The sequence below is a fragment of the Pleurodeles waltl genome, chromosome 10, assembly GCF_031143425.1.
Source record: "Pleurodeles waltl isolate 20211129_DDA chromosome 10, aPleWal1.hap1.20221129, whole genome shotgun sequence".
Classification (NCBI taxonomy): Eukaryota; Metazoa; Chordata; class Amphibia; order Caudata; family Salamandridae; genus Pleurodeles; species Pleurodeles waltl.
The window spans coordinates 139,234,933-139,251,251 of NC_090449.1; the positions used below are offsets into that span (position 1 = coordinate 139,234,933).

General features: G+C 45.3%; 1 protein-coding gene across 1 annotated transcript; it reads right to left on the reverse strand.

Moving 5' to 3' along the window:
• Nucleotides 1-8,130: 8,130 nt before the first annotated feature.
• LOC138261238 (actin, cytoplasmic 1) lies at nt 8,131-13,004 on the reverse strand. The gene is made up of 6 exons (XM_069210005.1): nt 12,882-13,004; nt 10,731-10,859; nt 10,243-10,482; nt 9,354-9,792; nt 9,046-9,227; nt 8,131-8,806 (listed from the first exon to the last, which is right to left on the reverse strand). Exons 2-6 carry the CDS (start codon nt 10,851-10,853, stop codon nt 8,663-8,665), a joined length of 1,128 nt encoding a protein of 375 aa, XP_069066106.1. The 5' UTR covers nt 10,854-10,859; nt 12,882-13,004; the 3' UTR covers nt 8,131-8,662.
• Between the last annotated feature and the right edge of the window lie 3,315 nt (nt 13,005-16,319).

A 16,319-nucleotide genomic window follows, 5' to 3' on the forward strand; every position in this document is an offset into this window, starting at 1 on the left:
TAATCATCTAGCCATTCAGGATCCTGTCCTACTTTAAATAGAGGCTGGAATAAATGTAAGAGAGCAAGTAGTTTTAGCAGAAGGTATAAAGCCTATGTGCTACTAAGGTTAACTGTGTGACAGATGAGTTTGAGGAGAGTGGTGGAGCAGCCTGGTGGTAATGTGATGATGTCTGTGGTTGGGAAGAAACAAGTAATTTTTTACTGCTATGATCTAGTGAAATGTATGGGGTACTTGTGGAATTAATGGCAGATTCTTGCACCAAGCGCATAATTTTATAAAACAAACTCTATCGGGAAGGTGCCAGGAAATATGAAAGAGTGTTCCACAAATACAGAGTCTGGTGATGCATGTCATAAAACAGAAAAATTTGAATATTTTTTGCTAGCAATCAGTTCTTAGAAGAGATGGACAAATGGTAGGGTGAATATGGCAGAGAAAGGAGAAACGATTTTGGCGTGCTCAGTTGAAACAAATGTGCATAGATTAGATCCTAGACCAGATATAACATTATACATGTTTGCAAAAGAACAAGAAGAATGGTTGATTGAAACAAAAATGGAGGATACAAATGTAGGAAAAGTACCCAAAAATGTGAAGTGGTTTCAGTCGAAAGTTGGGAAGTTTGGCAGATTCAAAATCGTATTATCTTTAACAAAAGCACAAATACTGGAAAGACCCGGGTTGTGGAATGTTCAATTATCTACAAGTGAACGTTAAAAAAATTCTAAGACGATTTATACTTAGCTTCAATGCCCAACAGGCCCTTCGAGGGAGCTCTTTGCCGGAGGTCTTTTGTTTTGCCTTTAAGTCTAGAATAAATTAACATATGCCCTCCTAACGTGCATATAAGGAGTGAACCCATGGAGACATGTATACTCAATGTAGCGACTGTGGACGGGGTAAATGAGTACCCGGTAGTCTGTATCCCACGAGTCCCAAGGGGCCTCTATCAATTTGGGAATTGGGTCATATGCATTTTCTTACAACACATCTAAATCTGAAAGTTGCAAGAGAAAAAGACACTTACTGCAGATCACTTATAAGTGAGATCACAATTATTTACCAATTAGGACACTCACTTTGGTAGATTAGGTTTTCATATACGTCCTGTCGAATTGCTACTGATCCTTAGACAAAAGAAGGCATGAAACATGCTGACCAGATGCTTAGGAATTCAGGGTTTGTTAACCCTTAGCAAAGGTCCCTAGAAAAACTAGCCGACAAGAGGAACCTTTAGTAATTTTAATTAGCAATTTTCAAACAAATCTACCTCTCACATAGGTTCTCTCCTCATACGCACATTTAGAGGACATATATCCGGTTATTGTAGATCTTGAGGCAAGGTAAAGGTTCCCAGCAAAGAGCCTCCTCGAGGGGCCCTTCTGGATGTTCCAGCACTAGCCCAATGAGGAGCAAAGGCCCCATTATGAAGCATGCCACCTTTTGTGGGATAGAGACAACTTGATTGAGTAGATGCCTCCTGGCTTCTAAATACAATATATGGTTGCCACATAGCCTCTGTGAATGAACACAAGCTTGTAGCGTATTTGCTACCGAAAGGCATTCAGGGCTAGTTGCACCGCCATTTCCCAACACATCTGCATGGACCAGCTTCTTAGCTGAGGGGTTTTAAGGTATCATCAAGAGATTAACAGGAATCTGGTTTGGTAAAATATTACTCACATTAGGCAGTCAGTTTGCAGCTTCTGGTGTTGCAGTCATATGCTATGCACATTTTTACCAAAACATTACTGTACATGAGCTGCTCTTTTGGTGACCACTTGCCATATTTTGTGAACTTTCGCATGTGCGCTCCCCAACCAATTAAATATGAGACTGCATTTATGTCACTTGCTGCAGTGGCTCAAGAATTACATGTACAGAAACAAGTTTTATTTTAATCCAGCCATTTTAAACTGTGCTGAACAATCTCTACCCTAGTTCTTTGCTGTGGGTTGCCTGTGTGGAAAATCCGCCTTTACTGTACGATCACCCCAAAATGTATTGCCTTTTGCTGGACCCTATGCTTTTGCTGGCTTTGGAACTCTGTGCACTTCATGCCTGCTAACCAGAGGAAAAGTGCCTGTGCGCCTCATTTCACATGATGAAATTGGTATAGTCCTGATTGGCATATTTATCACATAACTAGGTGTCGCTAGTATATGGTACAACGTGTACCCAGGACCTGTAAGTTAAATGTCAGTACTGGACAGCAGTGGCTCCTCCGCTCTGGGGGAGTGTCACCACCCTCCTGACCCACCAGCAGCAGAAGCTGCAAATCTATTTCAACGAAAGGATAATAAACTGCGGGCCATGTGGGATGACTGGAATGAGGGGAGTGCACTCAGTATGCACGTTTGTTTGGCCCCGCGGTCTCAGGCCGGCAAAACACACGTGCACTGTGCTCTCTCCAGCCCAGCACTGTGTTGCCGAGCTGGAGAAAGCAGGCACAGGCTCCCACTCAATCCGAACGCTGCCCTAAGAAGCATAAGGATTGGCCCCAGGGCAGGCTGGGAGTCTGTGTCTGTCTGTTGCTTAGGATATGGAAAATTGGCAGCACGGCGAGGCGGCGTGCAGGTAAGTTGTTTTTATTTATTTATTTATTTTTCTATTATTAAATGACCCCATTCCCCCCATGCCCCGGACCTGTCCCTTCAGAGCACATCGAACCTCAACTGCTAGTGGACAGCAACAACTATTGTGCCATCCGCTACAGTGACAGTGTAACACATGGCCTTAAGTATACTAGCTTAGCCTAGCTGTAGCAGTGCACAAATCGCAATTGTGTCAAATCTTTCTGACAGTCAAAACCACTCCTTTAAAATATTAAATCACCCATATGTAAGGATTGTAGTCCACAAGGCTGGGTACAAGATATTTAAATGTAGGGCACACAAAGTTAATGGTAACATTTGCTTACAGTGACTAGCACTTTTCACAGTAGAAATGCTGGTAGCTCATTTTGAAAATCAGAGTACAGGTTCGAATCCTAATACTGTATCTCAGAAATGGGACTAGCTAGAAAAATAACTAAACACCTACTTTTAATAGTTATTGAAAATCAAATTCAATGGTGAAGTTGGATCCGCCACCACGCAGCCCTCAGAACCCAAGTTTAATGTAGCCAAAGATGTTCATCACCTTAAAAATAATCCCAGTGCATAGGGTTGCCCTGGAAGCTTTTAACGACATTGGCCCAGTAATCATTCCTACCAACTCATGTCAGGCCCAAATATAGCACCCTCCAGACACCCAACTGAGAACACTTCTGGAGAAGAGGACTGGGCCAGTGCCCTCTTGCAGCAAACAGCAGCTGGCCAGTGGCGATTGGACCCTGGTATTGGCCTCTGCATGACACCTTGAGTCTCTGAGTACGTCCCTTGAGGTCCTGGGCGGCCTTGGCAGTGTATTCCTATGGTTGATTGAGATGTAAATGACTTAAGTTAGAAGCTAAAATCTTTGACCAGGGTGACTCTGGTTGGTATATCCTATCTCCGTTCCATCTAGGTCACCTTAATATTGCAAGTAGGACTTGGTGTGTTGTGACCGTTGAATATCATTGGCACTTTGTGCTTCTTGGCACAATTCATGCTTAGAGCTTTAAAAATGTATAACTAGTTCTCCTTTTTGGATTTTTGTCATTTTGGTGCCATTTTGTTCATTACATTTTACTCTGTATAATTTGGTTTGAGATATTTATTCTTGTGCATTTCTATGTTATTACCGTTTTGGTACTGCTTTACACATTTCCCGGAGTTAAGTCTGTAGGCTCTGTGCCATAACTACCAGGGTGTTTTGGCTCAGGTCAATTTAGTGACTTTAAGGGTGTGGTAGTCACCACCCCAATTAATAATCCAATTTCTTACATTGGTGTTCACCACAAAAATCCAGGTCTATTGTTTTGTAGTTCCACATTGATATGAGTACATTAAAAAAGCCCATTTTAAATTGACAGCAAAAAAATGACTATTTTTAATTGGAGTTTGGTATTCACTGTTTTTTTTTTTTTTTTTACTTGTTCCTAAATCCATTTGTGCCCTACATTTTTGCAGACATGGAGGTGGATCGGGCTAGCTTGGAGAGACTTAGCGTGGCAGAGTTGAGGAGCATGTGCAAGCAAATGGGACGCAAGCTGAACAACCAGTTCATGAAGGAAGATCACATTGCCTTCAGAGTCTGGTAGGAAGTCCATCAGCTACAATGCACCTCAGAGGATGAGTTTAAAGAAAGAAATGAGGACATTGAGGCCCCAGAGGAGTGTGCTTCTCAAGAAGCAGGTTTACCTACATCATCCAAGGCAGGGAGCAGAGTGCCCTCCCAGTTTGTCCCCATCAAGCGTTTAAGGACATCCAGGCAGAGAGGGCTGAAAGTAAAGCTGCCTATACTCATGCCCTTGAGGGAAAAACATTGGTCCTGAATATTGATAAAAAAAAGGCAGCCTTGATTGCTGTGGAAAAAATGGCATCAGCAACTTTGGCCTTTAGGAAAGAAATTGACCCTAAGAGCAGATGGCAGCCATGCTGACTTATGAGAGGGGTGATGGCAAGATGGACTTGAGTTGACTAAGTGGATTTCTAAACAAGGGGTATTTACAGAAGTTTCCAGGGTATAGGCAAAAAGCTGCGTTCCCTGCTCCAATGATTAAGCTGCAATGATCTGCCACCTGATATCCACAAAACATGTGGATAAATGGACTAGGTTTACCTGTATAAACAGTCAGAGTATTGTGCTCTTCTGAAGTATAACCAGGGATGACTGGCGTTAATGGGCACAATAGCCATTGCCCTTCCACCCTTCGAGGGAGGCAAGAACAGGGAAATAAACAGAGCAGCTGAAAATAATTTACTGTTCTGAGGCAGTGTGCTGAATCTCCTGGCTGAACCCTAGTGAACTTTGCAGGTGTCCTAAGGCGCAAGTGCCAGCTGGGCGAGGTGCACAAACTACAGCAATGATTAGAGTGTGAATGCTGAATTATTTAATCAATCTAGTTGTTTTTGGGGTGGTTAAACAGTGGTCCCGGGAGGAATTACTAAGCTGCATTCACTTCTACATTTGGGGGTGGGGCAGGCTGATGAGGACAAGAAAGGAGCTGATGGCAAAATAAATGTTGGTCATCCGAGGGGCAGGCTGTAGGAGGCGTACAGGGAGCCGTTCTTGCACTAACGTGTTTAGTACTGCATTTGCAGTAACTCTAAAAAAAACTTTATGAAGCTGAGCACACAGTGTTCCTTGTCTCCACTTATTTGCTGCAGAAGAGCTCAAGAGAAGAAAGGAACCAGCTGCAGACAACTGCAATCCTGGACTAAGAGGTAAGTGTGCACTTAAACTTCTGCTTAAGGGGCATCGTCACCCCCCCCCCCCCTTTTAGCGGCAACAGCAGGGTGGGGTTCTTGATGGGCCTAGTCTGCAGCTCATAAGTAACTTGAGGATGAGTGAAAGGAAGGATAGGTGGGCAGACGGATAAAATGCTGGATAGATAGATGCATGGGTGAATGAGGATGGAGTAAGAATGGAAGACCAAAGGGTTGGAGTGTACAAGTGAAAAGGATGATGGATGGGTGACAAACAATGAAAGGATGGATGGAAGAGTAAATAAAAGGGTGGATGAGCAGATGTGTAAATGGTTGGAGTGACAATATGGATGAGTGAAAGGATGTAACAATGGATGAGTGAAAGTTAGAATAGCTGGATGTAAAGATGGAGTGAAAGGCAGGATAGTTGGATTTAATGATGGGCAAGTTAAAGAGTGACTAGATTGACGGCTGAATAGATGGATGCCTGTATGGAAGGGTAAAAGGATTGATGGAAGCATGAGCAAAAGGATGGAGTGGAAAATATGGAATATTGAGCAAAAGGATGGTTGAGTGAGGCGGGGTCGATGGTTAAGTAAAAGGGTTAATTGATGAGTGAAAGGATGGCTATGTGAATGAGCCAAAAGGGAGGCAGTTAAAAGGATAGAGCATGGGTGAGCGAAAGGATGGACAAGGGTGGTGGATAAGTAAAAGGATGGATGATCGCATGAATTGATAGGTGTCCCTGGACCAGTGGCAGCTCCTTTACGGGCTCCACAGCTACACTACATCCTCCTTGTTCTGTGGTCCACTTTTATTGTATTAAGTGTAGTGTAAAAAAAAAAAATGTAGGCCCGCTTCCGGTTCAGCAACAAACTGAGGCACGAGTGACAGATTGCCAACAGGTGTGTGCACCATTCCAGCACTGTGTGCAAGTTAGTGAAGGAGCGAGTCAGAGTAAGGAGAAGTAGGTGTGAGAATGAGTGAATGAGAATGACAGCAAGTGCAACTGAGTTAGTGTGTGAGACAGTAAGCCTGAGTAATTCAGAATGAGTGACTGGGTCGGACTAGAATGATTGAGACTGAGATTAAACCGTGCAGGAACGTGCGACTTCAAGAAAAAAAGGGAAATGAGACAAGGATTATGCCCCAGCACTTTTAAAGCTCACCAGCCGCCACCTAGTATATCACTACAGAACAATACCAATGGACTCAAAAAGTAGTTCAGAGAGGAGATGCCAAACACGCCCGTTTCCTTGAGTGCTTAAAGAAAATGTTTTTCCTATTAGGGAGCAGAAGGGCACGAGTCAAAGAACATGTACTCTAGGGAACGGAAAACCTGATCGATAAAGAAACTAAATAAGAAGCAATCAAATCAGTGACGTGGCCAACTAATGGTAAGCAGTGGGTGAGCTGTAAGGCCCAGCAAGTTCTTGGTAAGCTCACAGTATGACTTCCAGACAGCTTCGTCTGGTAGGTGCGACCTAAAAAAAAAAAAACACACACACCCTAGGGTAGAAATCTTAATGGCAGCACTAGAGTACAAGAGGCAGATGTCCGAGTCAAGATTTTAATAACCAGACCATATATATATATTAAAAAAAAGGAAATCACGGAGAGCAAAGTATGTGCTTTGAGTAGCATTTCAAGCAAGACCCAGGGTAGTGGGTCTTGACAAAGCAAACTCCAGTCCGCAAAAGCACCAAGCTTTCCCTCCTGGGGATTGGACAACCTGTTCAATAGAGAAAAAAACGAAAAAAAACTCAACTATTCAAATAATTAGTCCAACAATCATTCAAAACAGATTATGAAGGTCAATACCAGAAACCAACCAAATGGGGCAGTAAGGCTATAGTCCTAATCAAGAGCATAACAGCGTTTTGGATAGGGCGACAAGACTCAATTAGGTATCTGAATGTTTCTCTAAGCATCCACAGGGTGGTGCTCTACCGACAGGAACGAGCAAGTTGTAGGCACGGCTGAGTAATGCTTAGTGACATCGCTTTGTCTAGACACTCAAATTTGTCAATAAATGCGGAGCATGCACCTTTGCAAGAGTCCTCACACTAACTTTCTCGGTGGTCAATCAACGGACGCCATAGGCGGGGCCTGGCCACTTTGTAAACGGATTTCCAATAGATGCCTGCAGTAAAAATGAATTTGATACGAGACGGTAGCCACAGCTCAGCTAGTCCAAAACTTGCTGACACGTTAGCAGAATGATAGACACGTTATTTTGCAGACTCTGGACACAAGTTACACCCCCAGCTGGTCCTTTGGCATGTATAGCATATAGTTAAATCCTGCCAAATATTAGCTCTTACCTGTGTCTGGCATAGAGCGAGTAAACGGCTGATCGTGTTTTCAAGTGCAGTTTAGCACATTTGCCCCCCCCTCCCCTCAAAAAAAAAAAAAAAAAAAAAAAAAAAAACTGCGGGATCTTGCCTGAACAGGAAACCCAGTCAACGTGGTAATCGCTGGGACAGTATACTTAGAGCTTACTGGGGCACATTTGGAGAACGCAGCGCGCTCCGAAGGCTAGTAGTTTTCGTATGTGGCCTATCTATGTGACCAAAGCAGACATAGCAGATGTGAATAAATGAAGCAATGTTAAATTCTCGCAGAAATAGTCCAAGGCAGGTGTCAAATGTACATGTTGACAGCATAGTGCTGTGATAACAAGGCGGTTTTAGTAGTCCCCACCTAGCCTTTGCCCATGGCAATTAAGTTCATACAAAAAATACCAGCTATTGTCCCATTACATAAAAATAAAAGGTAGGTTATTAAGAACGTGTGAAACAATTTTAATTGCAGTGTCTAGGTACCAAACACAGACTTTACTCCTTTAACATGTGCACTTTATTTGAAAGTCTTCAATTAAGTGTACAGGTAAGCCCTCCCCCTCCCCACATAATGGCACCACATCTTACTGATGTCAGAATAAAGTTTGTAAACCTTATAACAGCTAATTGGGGAATCGTCCATAAATGGACTAGAGGAACACAATTGAAGATAAGGACCAAGTGTTTTAAGGCGAGAGATACAAAAGACTCGTTGGGTAACATAACTTCACATACAAGCAATACTATCACCAATATATGATTTACGTACAAGCCCCATGAACCGGGCAGCCTTCACAGAGGCAAGTAACGTCCTGTAACAATGCATTTGAACAATTTGGAATGACAGTACAATCAAGTCCTCCGTGCATTGTAGAACTCAGGAATGTTTGCTCCACAATACTGCCATCCTCCTGTTCCAGTTTTCGATCCTGAGTCAAGCGCCAAAAACAAAGTAAAAAAGCCATGCCTCGTCTTGGTTCTTTTTGCGAAGTTACGTTTGTCAAGTTGCATTGTGCTACAGTCAATTTAGAAGCATTTACGGTGGACAATTGAAGGCCCAGACTCGTCATACTCCTGCTTGCTGATCCACATCTGCTGGAAGGTGGAGAGGGAGGCCAGGATGGAGCCACCGATCCAGACAGAGTACTTGCGCTCAGGTGGGGCAATGATCTAAGGATAAAAATAAAAAATAACGTTAATCATCAAAACTAACTAAAGTATGCAGGGAGATGGGTGAGCATTTAAAGAACACTTGGGATAATAGGAGTTTGTGTGTTTATCTTCAGAACTGTCCATTACAAAAGCTGCTACATATTAATGCTAGAGGTACCCTGCTAAATTTGGGACTGTCCACACCATCCACTGTTAGGATGCCAAAAACAATTAGTAAACAAAACACAAGAGCTTACCTTAATTTTCATTGTGCTTGGCGCCAAAGCTGTAATTTCCTTCTGCATTCTGTCTGCAATACCAGGGTACATTGTGGTACCACCAGACAACACTGTGTTGGCATACAAGTCTTTTCGGATATCAACATCACACTTCATGATAGAGTTGTATGTGGTTTCATGAATACCACATGATTCCATACCTGTTAGGAAAGAAAACAGGCGTCAATGGCTCAGTTTCACTCTAAACTACAGTACTCCAGGTCCAGAGGGACTAGTTCATTTTAGCAAATCACCCAGGAGAAGCTGCCTGAAACACCATTACTTACCAAGGAAGGATGGCTGGAAGAGAGCCTCTGGGCACCTGAACCTCTCATTGCCAATGGTGATCACCTGACCGTCAGGCAATTCATAGCTCTTCTCCAGAGAGGATGAAGAAGCAGCAGTGGCCATTTCCTGCTCAAAGTCCAGGGCAACATAGCAGAGCTTCTCTTTGATGTCACGCACAATTTCTCTTTCGGCTGTAGTTGTGAAGCTGTAGCCCCTCTCGGTCAGGATTTTCATGAGGTAGTCTGTCAGGTCACGACCAGCCAAGTCAAGACGCAGGATGGCATGAGGCAGGGCATAACCTTCATAGATGGGCACTGTGTGGGTGACACCATCACCAGAATCCATCACAATACCAGTGGTACGACCAGAGGCATACAGGGACAGCACAGCCTGGATAGCCACATACATGGCTGGAGTGTTGAAAGTCTCAAACATGATCTGTAGAAAGGAAACACCACTTATCAAAAAATGCCTTTACAAGCCCCAAAGGTGTATGCACTAAGTCATGCAGGTGGAGATGCAAAACACGTGATCAGTCTGCACTCTGGTAACGTGAGCTCCTAACAGTGCTCCCAAAACTCCAGCCAGGCAAAGCCAACTCTGGGTAGGGAGGCAAACTGCACCCCAACCAAACTACAAAAACGCACATTCCATACTGCACGGTACAGTATTGTTAGTAATTAGAGAAAGGTACGTTATACAAGCAGGTAGTAAGTCCACAAAAGACACTTCAGGAAAGACAACCTGTCAGAATTCCAAGGAGAGAAGACTCAGGTCATGGAAAGGAAACCTGTGAATAGCAAATTCGAATAAGTGGAAAGCAAGACATGTTGGCATATAGCCAGAGTAGTTAAGAATGAAATCTTCAGAGTAAGTTGGAGTAAGCACCTGTGTCATCTTTTCTCTGTTGGCCTTAGGGTTGAGTGGAGCTTCTGTTAGAAGTACAGGATGTTCCTCTGGGGCAACACGGAGCTCGTTGTAGAAGGTGTGGTGCCAGATCTTTTCCATATCATCCCAGTTGGTGACAATACCGTGTTCAATGGGATACTTCAGGGTCAGGATACCACGCTTGCTCTGAGCTTCATCACCAACGTAGCTGTCTTTCTGGCCCATGCCGACCATCACACCCTGCATGGCAATAAAAAAAAAAATCGTCCTTTAGTACCAGGACCAGTAGAGACGCGGATCCAGGTATGCTATATCGAGCTTCTAATTCTCGATTTCAATGAAATCTAGAAGTCAGCTGGTAAGATGGTGGTTCAATTACAGCTATTTAAACCATTATCTAATGAAACCTCGACAACAGGGCTTTCCCTGCATACACACGAACTAAATTGTTCCTCGAGAAACCGGAGGAATAAATTAAACAATTTTACCTGATGTCTTGGGCGCCCCACGATGGATGGGAAGACAGCACGTGGAGCATCATCTCCAGCGAAGCCGGCCTTGCACATACCGGATCCATTGTCAACAACGAGTGCGGCAATATCATCCTCCATTTTGATCTGTAGATAAACGAAAGGTATGTTTTAGAAACTGTCGGGTTAGTTAGATGCACCGTAATCTTGCTGCCTACGCCCACATAGATGCCTAGCTTCAAATTACCAACTCGAAAATTACCCTTAAGGGGGCGCATGGGACCACTAGCAGTAGTATTTCACAGTACTTACAGTTTGTTAGTCATTGTTACAGACTTGATAGTGTGGCAAGTAGATGGACCATCTGATTCACCCACTATTATGAAGCGCGAGCTATAGCGACAACGCCCTTTCAAAGATGGTGTAGGCTTGCGTTGAAATGAACAGCGACTCCTGCCGCCCAGACTAGGTATAGTGTCCAGGTTATGTATTTATAGCTGCAGGATAGTTTACAGTTTGAGCACCTGCACTCTCCCCAAAAGCAATGAGGGCGCTAGTACACTAAGTAAAGAGCAGGTCAAAAGGTGTGTGCTTCGAAGAGAGGGCCGAGCCATTTAAATTCAGAGTGTTCAACCCTAGTATGGGCAACACCACGCCCACTTTTCAGGCACTAGCATTTCGGGATGAGTGTCCATCATTAAGGAAAATCCTGAGCGACAGCATTCTCTGGTCTACCTACAGCTCAAGACCAGATTAGAAATAACCTGGCTAGTCTCGACACTGCAAGGGCCAACGGCGGTACCCTGGTGCATAAACCAGTATCAACGAGTCAATATGAATAATTAGTCTACGGTAGTCCTAAAGGACTAAAATGCGTGCAGTCATGCAGCGAGATTCACAGTCTTAGTTATCAGCCTGCTTCGCCATACCAGCTCAACATGGCAATTTGCAGTATACTAAGCCGTACTTTAAGTTGTAATAACATTTAAAGAAGGCTTAGGTGGATACGCTTCAGACCACCAGTCTCTGCTGGGTGGTGGTGTCTCGCATTTTGAGTCCTGAACCCGCAAGGAAGCACTTCACAAGCGCGCATCAACAGCCACATATTTATTTAGTTGCCAAGTGACTGCACCTAGAGCTATCTCGCGGTTCTTTCATACAACTTGGCATTCTGGTGGGGAGATCCTAGAGATGCTACGACCAGGAACACCCGGATATAGGGGGGCGGGATTGAAACCGGTACAACGCCGGCTCAGACAAAGGCACTTAGACTCGGGACACGCCCAGCCGCCGCATGGCACATCACAGGGCGCCCCTCAGACAATGAACGGAAGCCCTGCACGCCCCACCCATCTCGCCCCTAATGGTACCGCCCGAACCCGACAGCTGACCGTTAGAAACGGAAGCGCAGACGAAGGGCCGCGCCCTACCGGCGCTCGCGGGCACAGAAGCCCCGCCCTCAAGAGGCGCATGCATTCTACAGCCGGCACCGCACAGGCCACCAGGGGGAAACCAGCTAAGTAAACACACCCAACCCGCGGAGCACGGAACACCCCAACTTTCTCGCCAGCTCACGGGGCACTAAAGTACCCCTCCCAGCATTCTGGAGGAGACCGGAAGAGTCAATCCCCACCCCAGTGACATGTAGAAAAGTTCCACAAGAAGCACCGACAACCTCGCCTCACACTCCCCTGCAGTGGTGCTGTCTACATAGGAAATGCCGCTGACCACATTTAGTCACAATTACAACGATTATAAGTCAAATATTGCCTTCACATGATCAGCACCCACCCGAAGGTTTGCAGACATCAAAAAGAATAACCGCCGTTTTCTCCCACGTCACCATAACACTTACCCTCGTACGTAGGGAAAAAAAGTTAATCATTTAAACAACCACCGCTCCTCATACTAACCACTTCGAAATTAAGGACCGCACCCACACACCCAACAATAGAATATCAGCATAGTTTTCGTTATTACGTCCCCATAATGCCACCTGCATCACCTTCTTACTCCCCACCGGTTAAACCCCCCAAAAAATTCATGTTGGATCCTCAGATTGAAGTTGAATCGCCACATATGGGAGCATTTAGAATAATACCCGCTAAACTACCCTGCCCTTAGCTACTCCTAAAGCATCTTCTAGTCACGGAGGACCACTTTTCCTACCTTTAGGTGGGCGGTTCCGGGGAGATGTGAGACAGTTCCTTAGGCACAAGACTGGTGAGGAAGCTCAGAGCGACTGCAAGGCGAAAGGCGCGAGCCGGTACCCTTTATAGCGGAGCGCGCCGCGGCCTCTCCTGCCATAAAAGGTAAACTCTGGGAAGCGGCGCTCTGATTGGCCGAGCCGTTCTTGCTCAGAGCCCTGCAGGCAGCAGCCGGCGTTCTGTGTGTTTTTTTTCCTGCTTCTGCTCGGGCCTCCAGTGGGTGCAGCTCTGCCCCCACCCCTGCATGCCTCATGCTTTCTGCCGGCACTGCTGTGCGCGGCATCCTTGTCACAGCGCTGTGAGGGCGGCGCGGCCCATTCATTCACCGTAGCGTACTCGCCTAGTACTAAACTCCTAGGTACTTAGCAAGGGGCAGTAAGGTAGATGCTAAAATCGGGTAGGGGCATAAACTCTGGGCAAGGCAAAGAAATACCGAAAGCATGCACGCGAGGAACAATGAGACTGAAATGAAAAAGGGTGTGTGAACTGAATAGTAACACACGCAATGTTAGAATTTAAGAGCGAGGGAGCATTCTCTGCCATCTTAAAATGTGATGGGCAACCACAGGAACACGTTGACAACTATGGAAATCCATTTGCAGTATAATAACTCCAATATAAGCCACCTAGTTATGTAAAATGGGTGAACAATGCGCTGTCGTGTAAACTAAGGAGTTTTGGGGTGTGACTACTCAACATTTGAGGGGTGTACCAGCGCAGTGCATTGCGCCATTGTCAACCGTGAAGGATGGTAAGCATGTAGTAGAGGGAATCCAGGACCAGTTGATGGAAGCTGTCTCTCTACGTAGTATTGGCTTTGCAACTGGGGCATTTCTGTGTTTCTTCGAGCCATGCTGGCCGCACACTTGGCAAATGCCAAGTATCACCTTACTATTGCTTCGACCCCAGGGTGCATCAGAACAGAAATACCTACAATAATACGTAAGGAGTGGAAGAGTAGGCTCGTGCACTTTTAACACGTGGGGCAACAACCTATGCGCCTTGCTGGTATGGAGGATGCAATGTTTAAAGCTTGGCGAGAAGCAAAACAGCAACCACGAACAAGGATGTAGAAAAGTAATAATGTGCTGCACATTTAACATGTGTACCTGAAACTACCTCAAGATAGATAGGGGCTGACACTAAACAGGGTCATGCACTGTTAGAGTTGGAGGAGAGAACTATTTAAACAGTGTACCGCGGGGTAATGCCCTGGGGTGCACTTCTGAAAAGTGTTAGGTAGTAACTTAAAAAAGGTGCACTAAATCACTATCATGCATTAGTCGAATAGTTAACTACTTGAACAGTAGAGTGCAGCAAAGCAGTGTCAAACACTTTTACAGTATGGATAAAAGACAGTGCAAAGTGCTGTACTAGAATTTAAGCGCAAACACCCAAAACGAGGGGCTGGTCAGTATAAAGTGCCCTGTTAGGCAATATGTCAGTTACCAATATGCAGTGCCACGAAGCAGTGTCAGGCGCTTTTCGAAAGTAAAGTGGGGTATCTGCTAGAAATGGGTGTAACCTACGGTGTCGCGTCCTTTACACACATAAGGGTCAAACAGAAGCCCGACGAACAGTGTCACGTGACATGCTAAAGTATGAGGCAGGAACTGCTCCAAAAAAGTGCATCAGAGTACGATGATGGAACTCAGGCCATCAACTGCTCATAAAGAATTGTGCAGAGGATCGCTTTTAGAATGTGAAGGTGCAATCACCTTCGGGAGCGCGACCAAGGGTAGGTGCAACCACCCCCAGCCGGATACCTAGAATAACCAACAATTAGTGTGCTATGTGATCCTCGCTGTAAGCTTGCGTGATCCCAGGAAGCCCTTACTTAAATTAGGAGGGGCGACGAATAGGCATTAAATCTATGGTCATAATGGACTGATGTAAGTGACTGACGTTACCTACCTTTTCTTGACTGTCAGATTTGATATGTTAATAGCTTACTCAGCTTTTAGTAGGAGGAGTTTCTTTATACTAGGTCCTGAGGAAGCGTCATTGGATCCATGTGGACCGCTGAGACGCGAAACATGTCGACCCAATTCTTGAGGTGGGTTTTGTAATTTCCTGACCCCCCATTACAAGACAGATAGTCAGAGAGTGGTTGATCATTATCTCTGTCCCACTCTCGTGACGAATATTTTAATCTTGGCCTCTACCCTATACAAATAGAATAAAGTTAATCATACAGTTAGGGTTCTGAACCAATTTTAATTTCCGTTTTCAACCCTCCTCGGTGTCTTCCCCTTGATTTTTTTGAGGGTGAGTGTGGCATCATCGAGAAAAGATCTCCGGCAAAGAGCCCCCCGTTGGGTGGTGCCCGTCAGACATTGCAGCGCCAGTCTGACGAGGAGCCTGTCCGATGATGAAGCATGACACCCAACTGGGTGTGTGAGGACTCGTGCTCCTAACTAATAGGATCCCATAGCATTTGCCTTACAGTCCCCTGGTTTTTTCTCAGGAACAGTGTATCACATTATTAGTAACTTGTACAGGAGGACATACACTGGACCTTGAATCCTCCTAATCCCCCTATTCTTGACGGTGCAATCACTGAGACAGACGAGGGACAACAAAGATGTGCTCTACAAAAAGGAGAGGAGCACCTATTCAAAAAGAAAAGGTGCACGAGATTACTGCGAGTAAACATTTCATCCGTAAGTGTACGGCTGCTGTAAGGGGTGCAGCAAAACCGTTATGTGTACTCTTAATGTATGAGGGGACAACTGCGGAAATAGAAGGGGGTTTGACAAGACAATATTATGTGCGTGGAAAATATAAGGTGAAGCACCTACTGAAACAATACACCGTACGGTTATGGTGTTCCTGAAGCACATGCAGATCATTGTATTACGTTCAAGGGGTTGAGAAGACCCTCCAAATCATACTCCCACAATAGTGTTGGGCACAGGGACATTTTTTTGTTCTGAAAGGGGACGCCAGGGGTGGGACTGCTGACCGAAGGGAGGTCCCCTGTAGGTTTGGGGAGGTGGTACAGCCCAACAGACTTGGGCTATGCCTTGGGCTACGTGGTGGGCTATAGTAAGGGGTATTTAAAGCCGCCATTACGTAGTCCGGGCATTGTGCGGAGATGCTGGGCCAATTTGCATCACTCATGGGGGATCTGGGTGTGCCCCTGGCCCTTGAGAACGCGATGGGGCCTACCACGAGGTTGTCTTTTCTGGGAATTGAACTTGACTGGAGGGCCATGATGGCTGGTCTGCCGGAGGACAAAAAAGCGTCTATGCTGGCAGCGGTAGAGGACATGTTAGGCAAGAAAAAGGTGACAGTGTGGGACATTCAGGTGCTCCTGGGCCTTCTCAACTTTGTATGCCGAGTGGTCAGGGTGGGCAGGACTTTCTGTCAGCGGCTGGGGTTAGTGCTCTTGAGTTAT

Coding starts and splice junctions, on each gene's coding strand:
- LOC138261238 (XM_069210005.1), bottom strand. CDS start 10,853: ATGGAGGATGATATTGCCGCACTCGTTGTTGACAATGGATCCGGTATG. Junction 10,483..10,730: donor TGGGGCGCCCAAGACATCAG/GTAAAATTGTTT, acceptor ATTGCCATGCAG/GGTGTGATGGTCGGCATGGG. Junction 9,228..9,353: donor CTTCCAGCCATCCTTCCTTG/GTAAGTAATGGT, acceptor CTTTCCTAACAG/GTATGGAATCATGTGGTATT.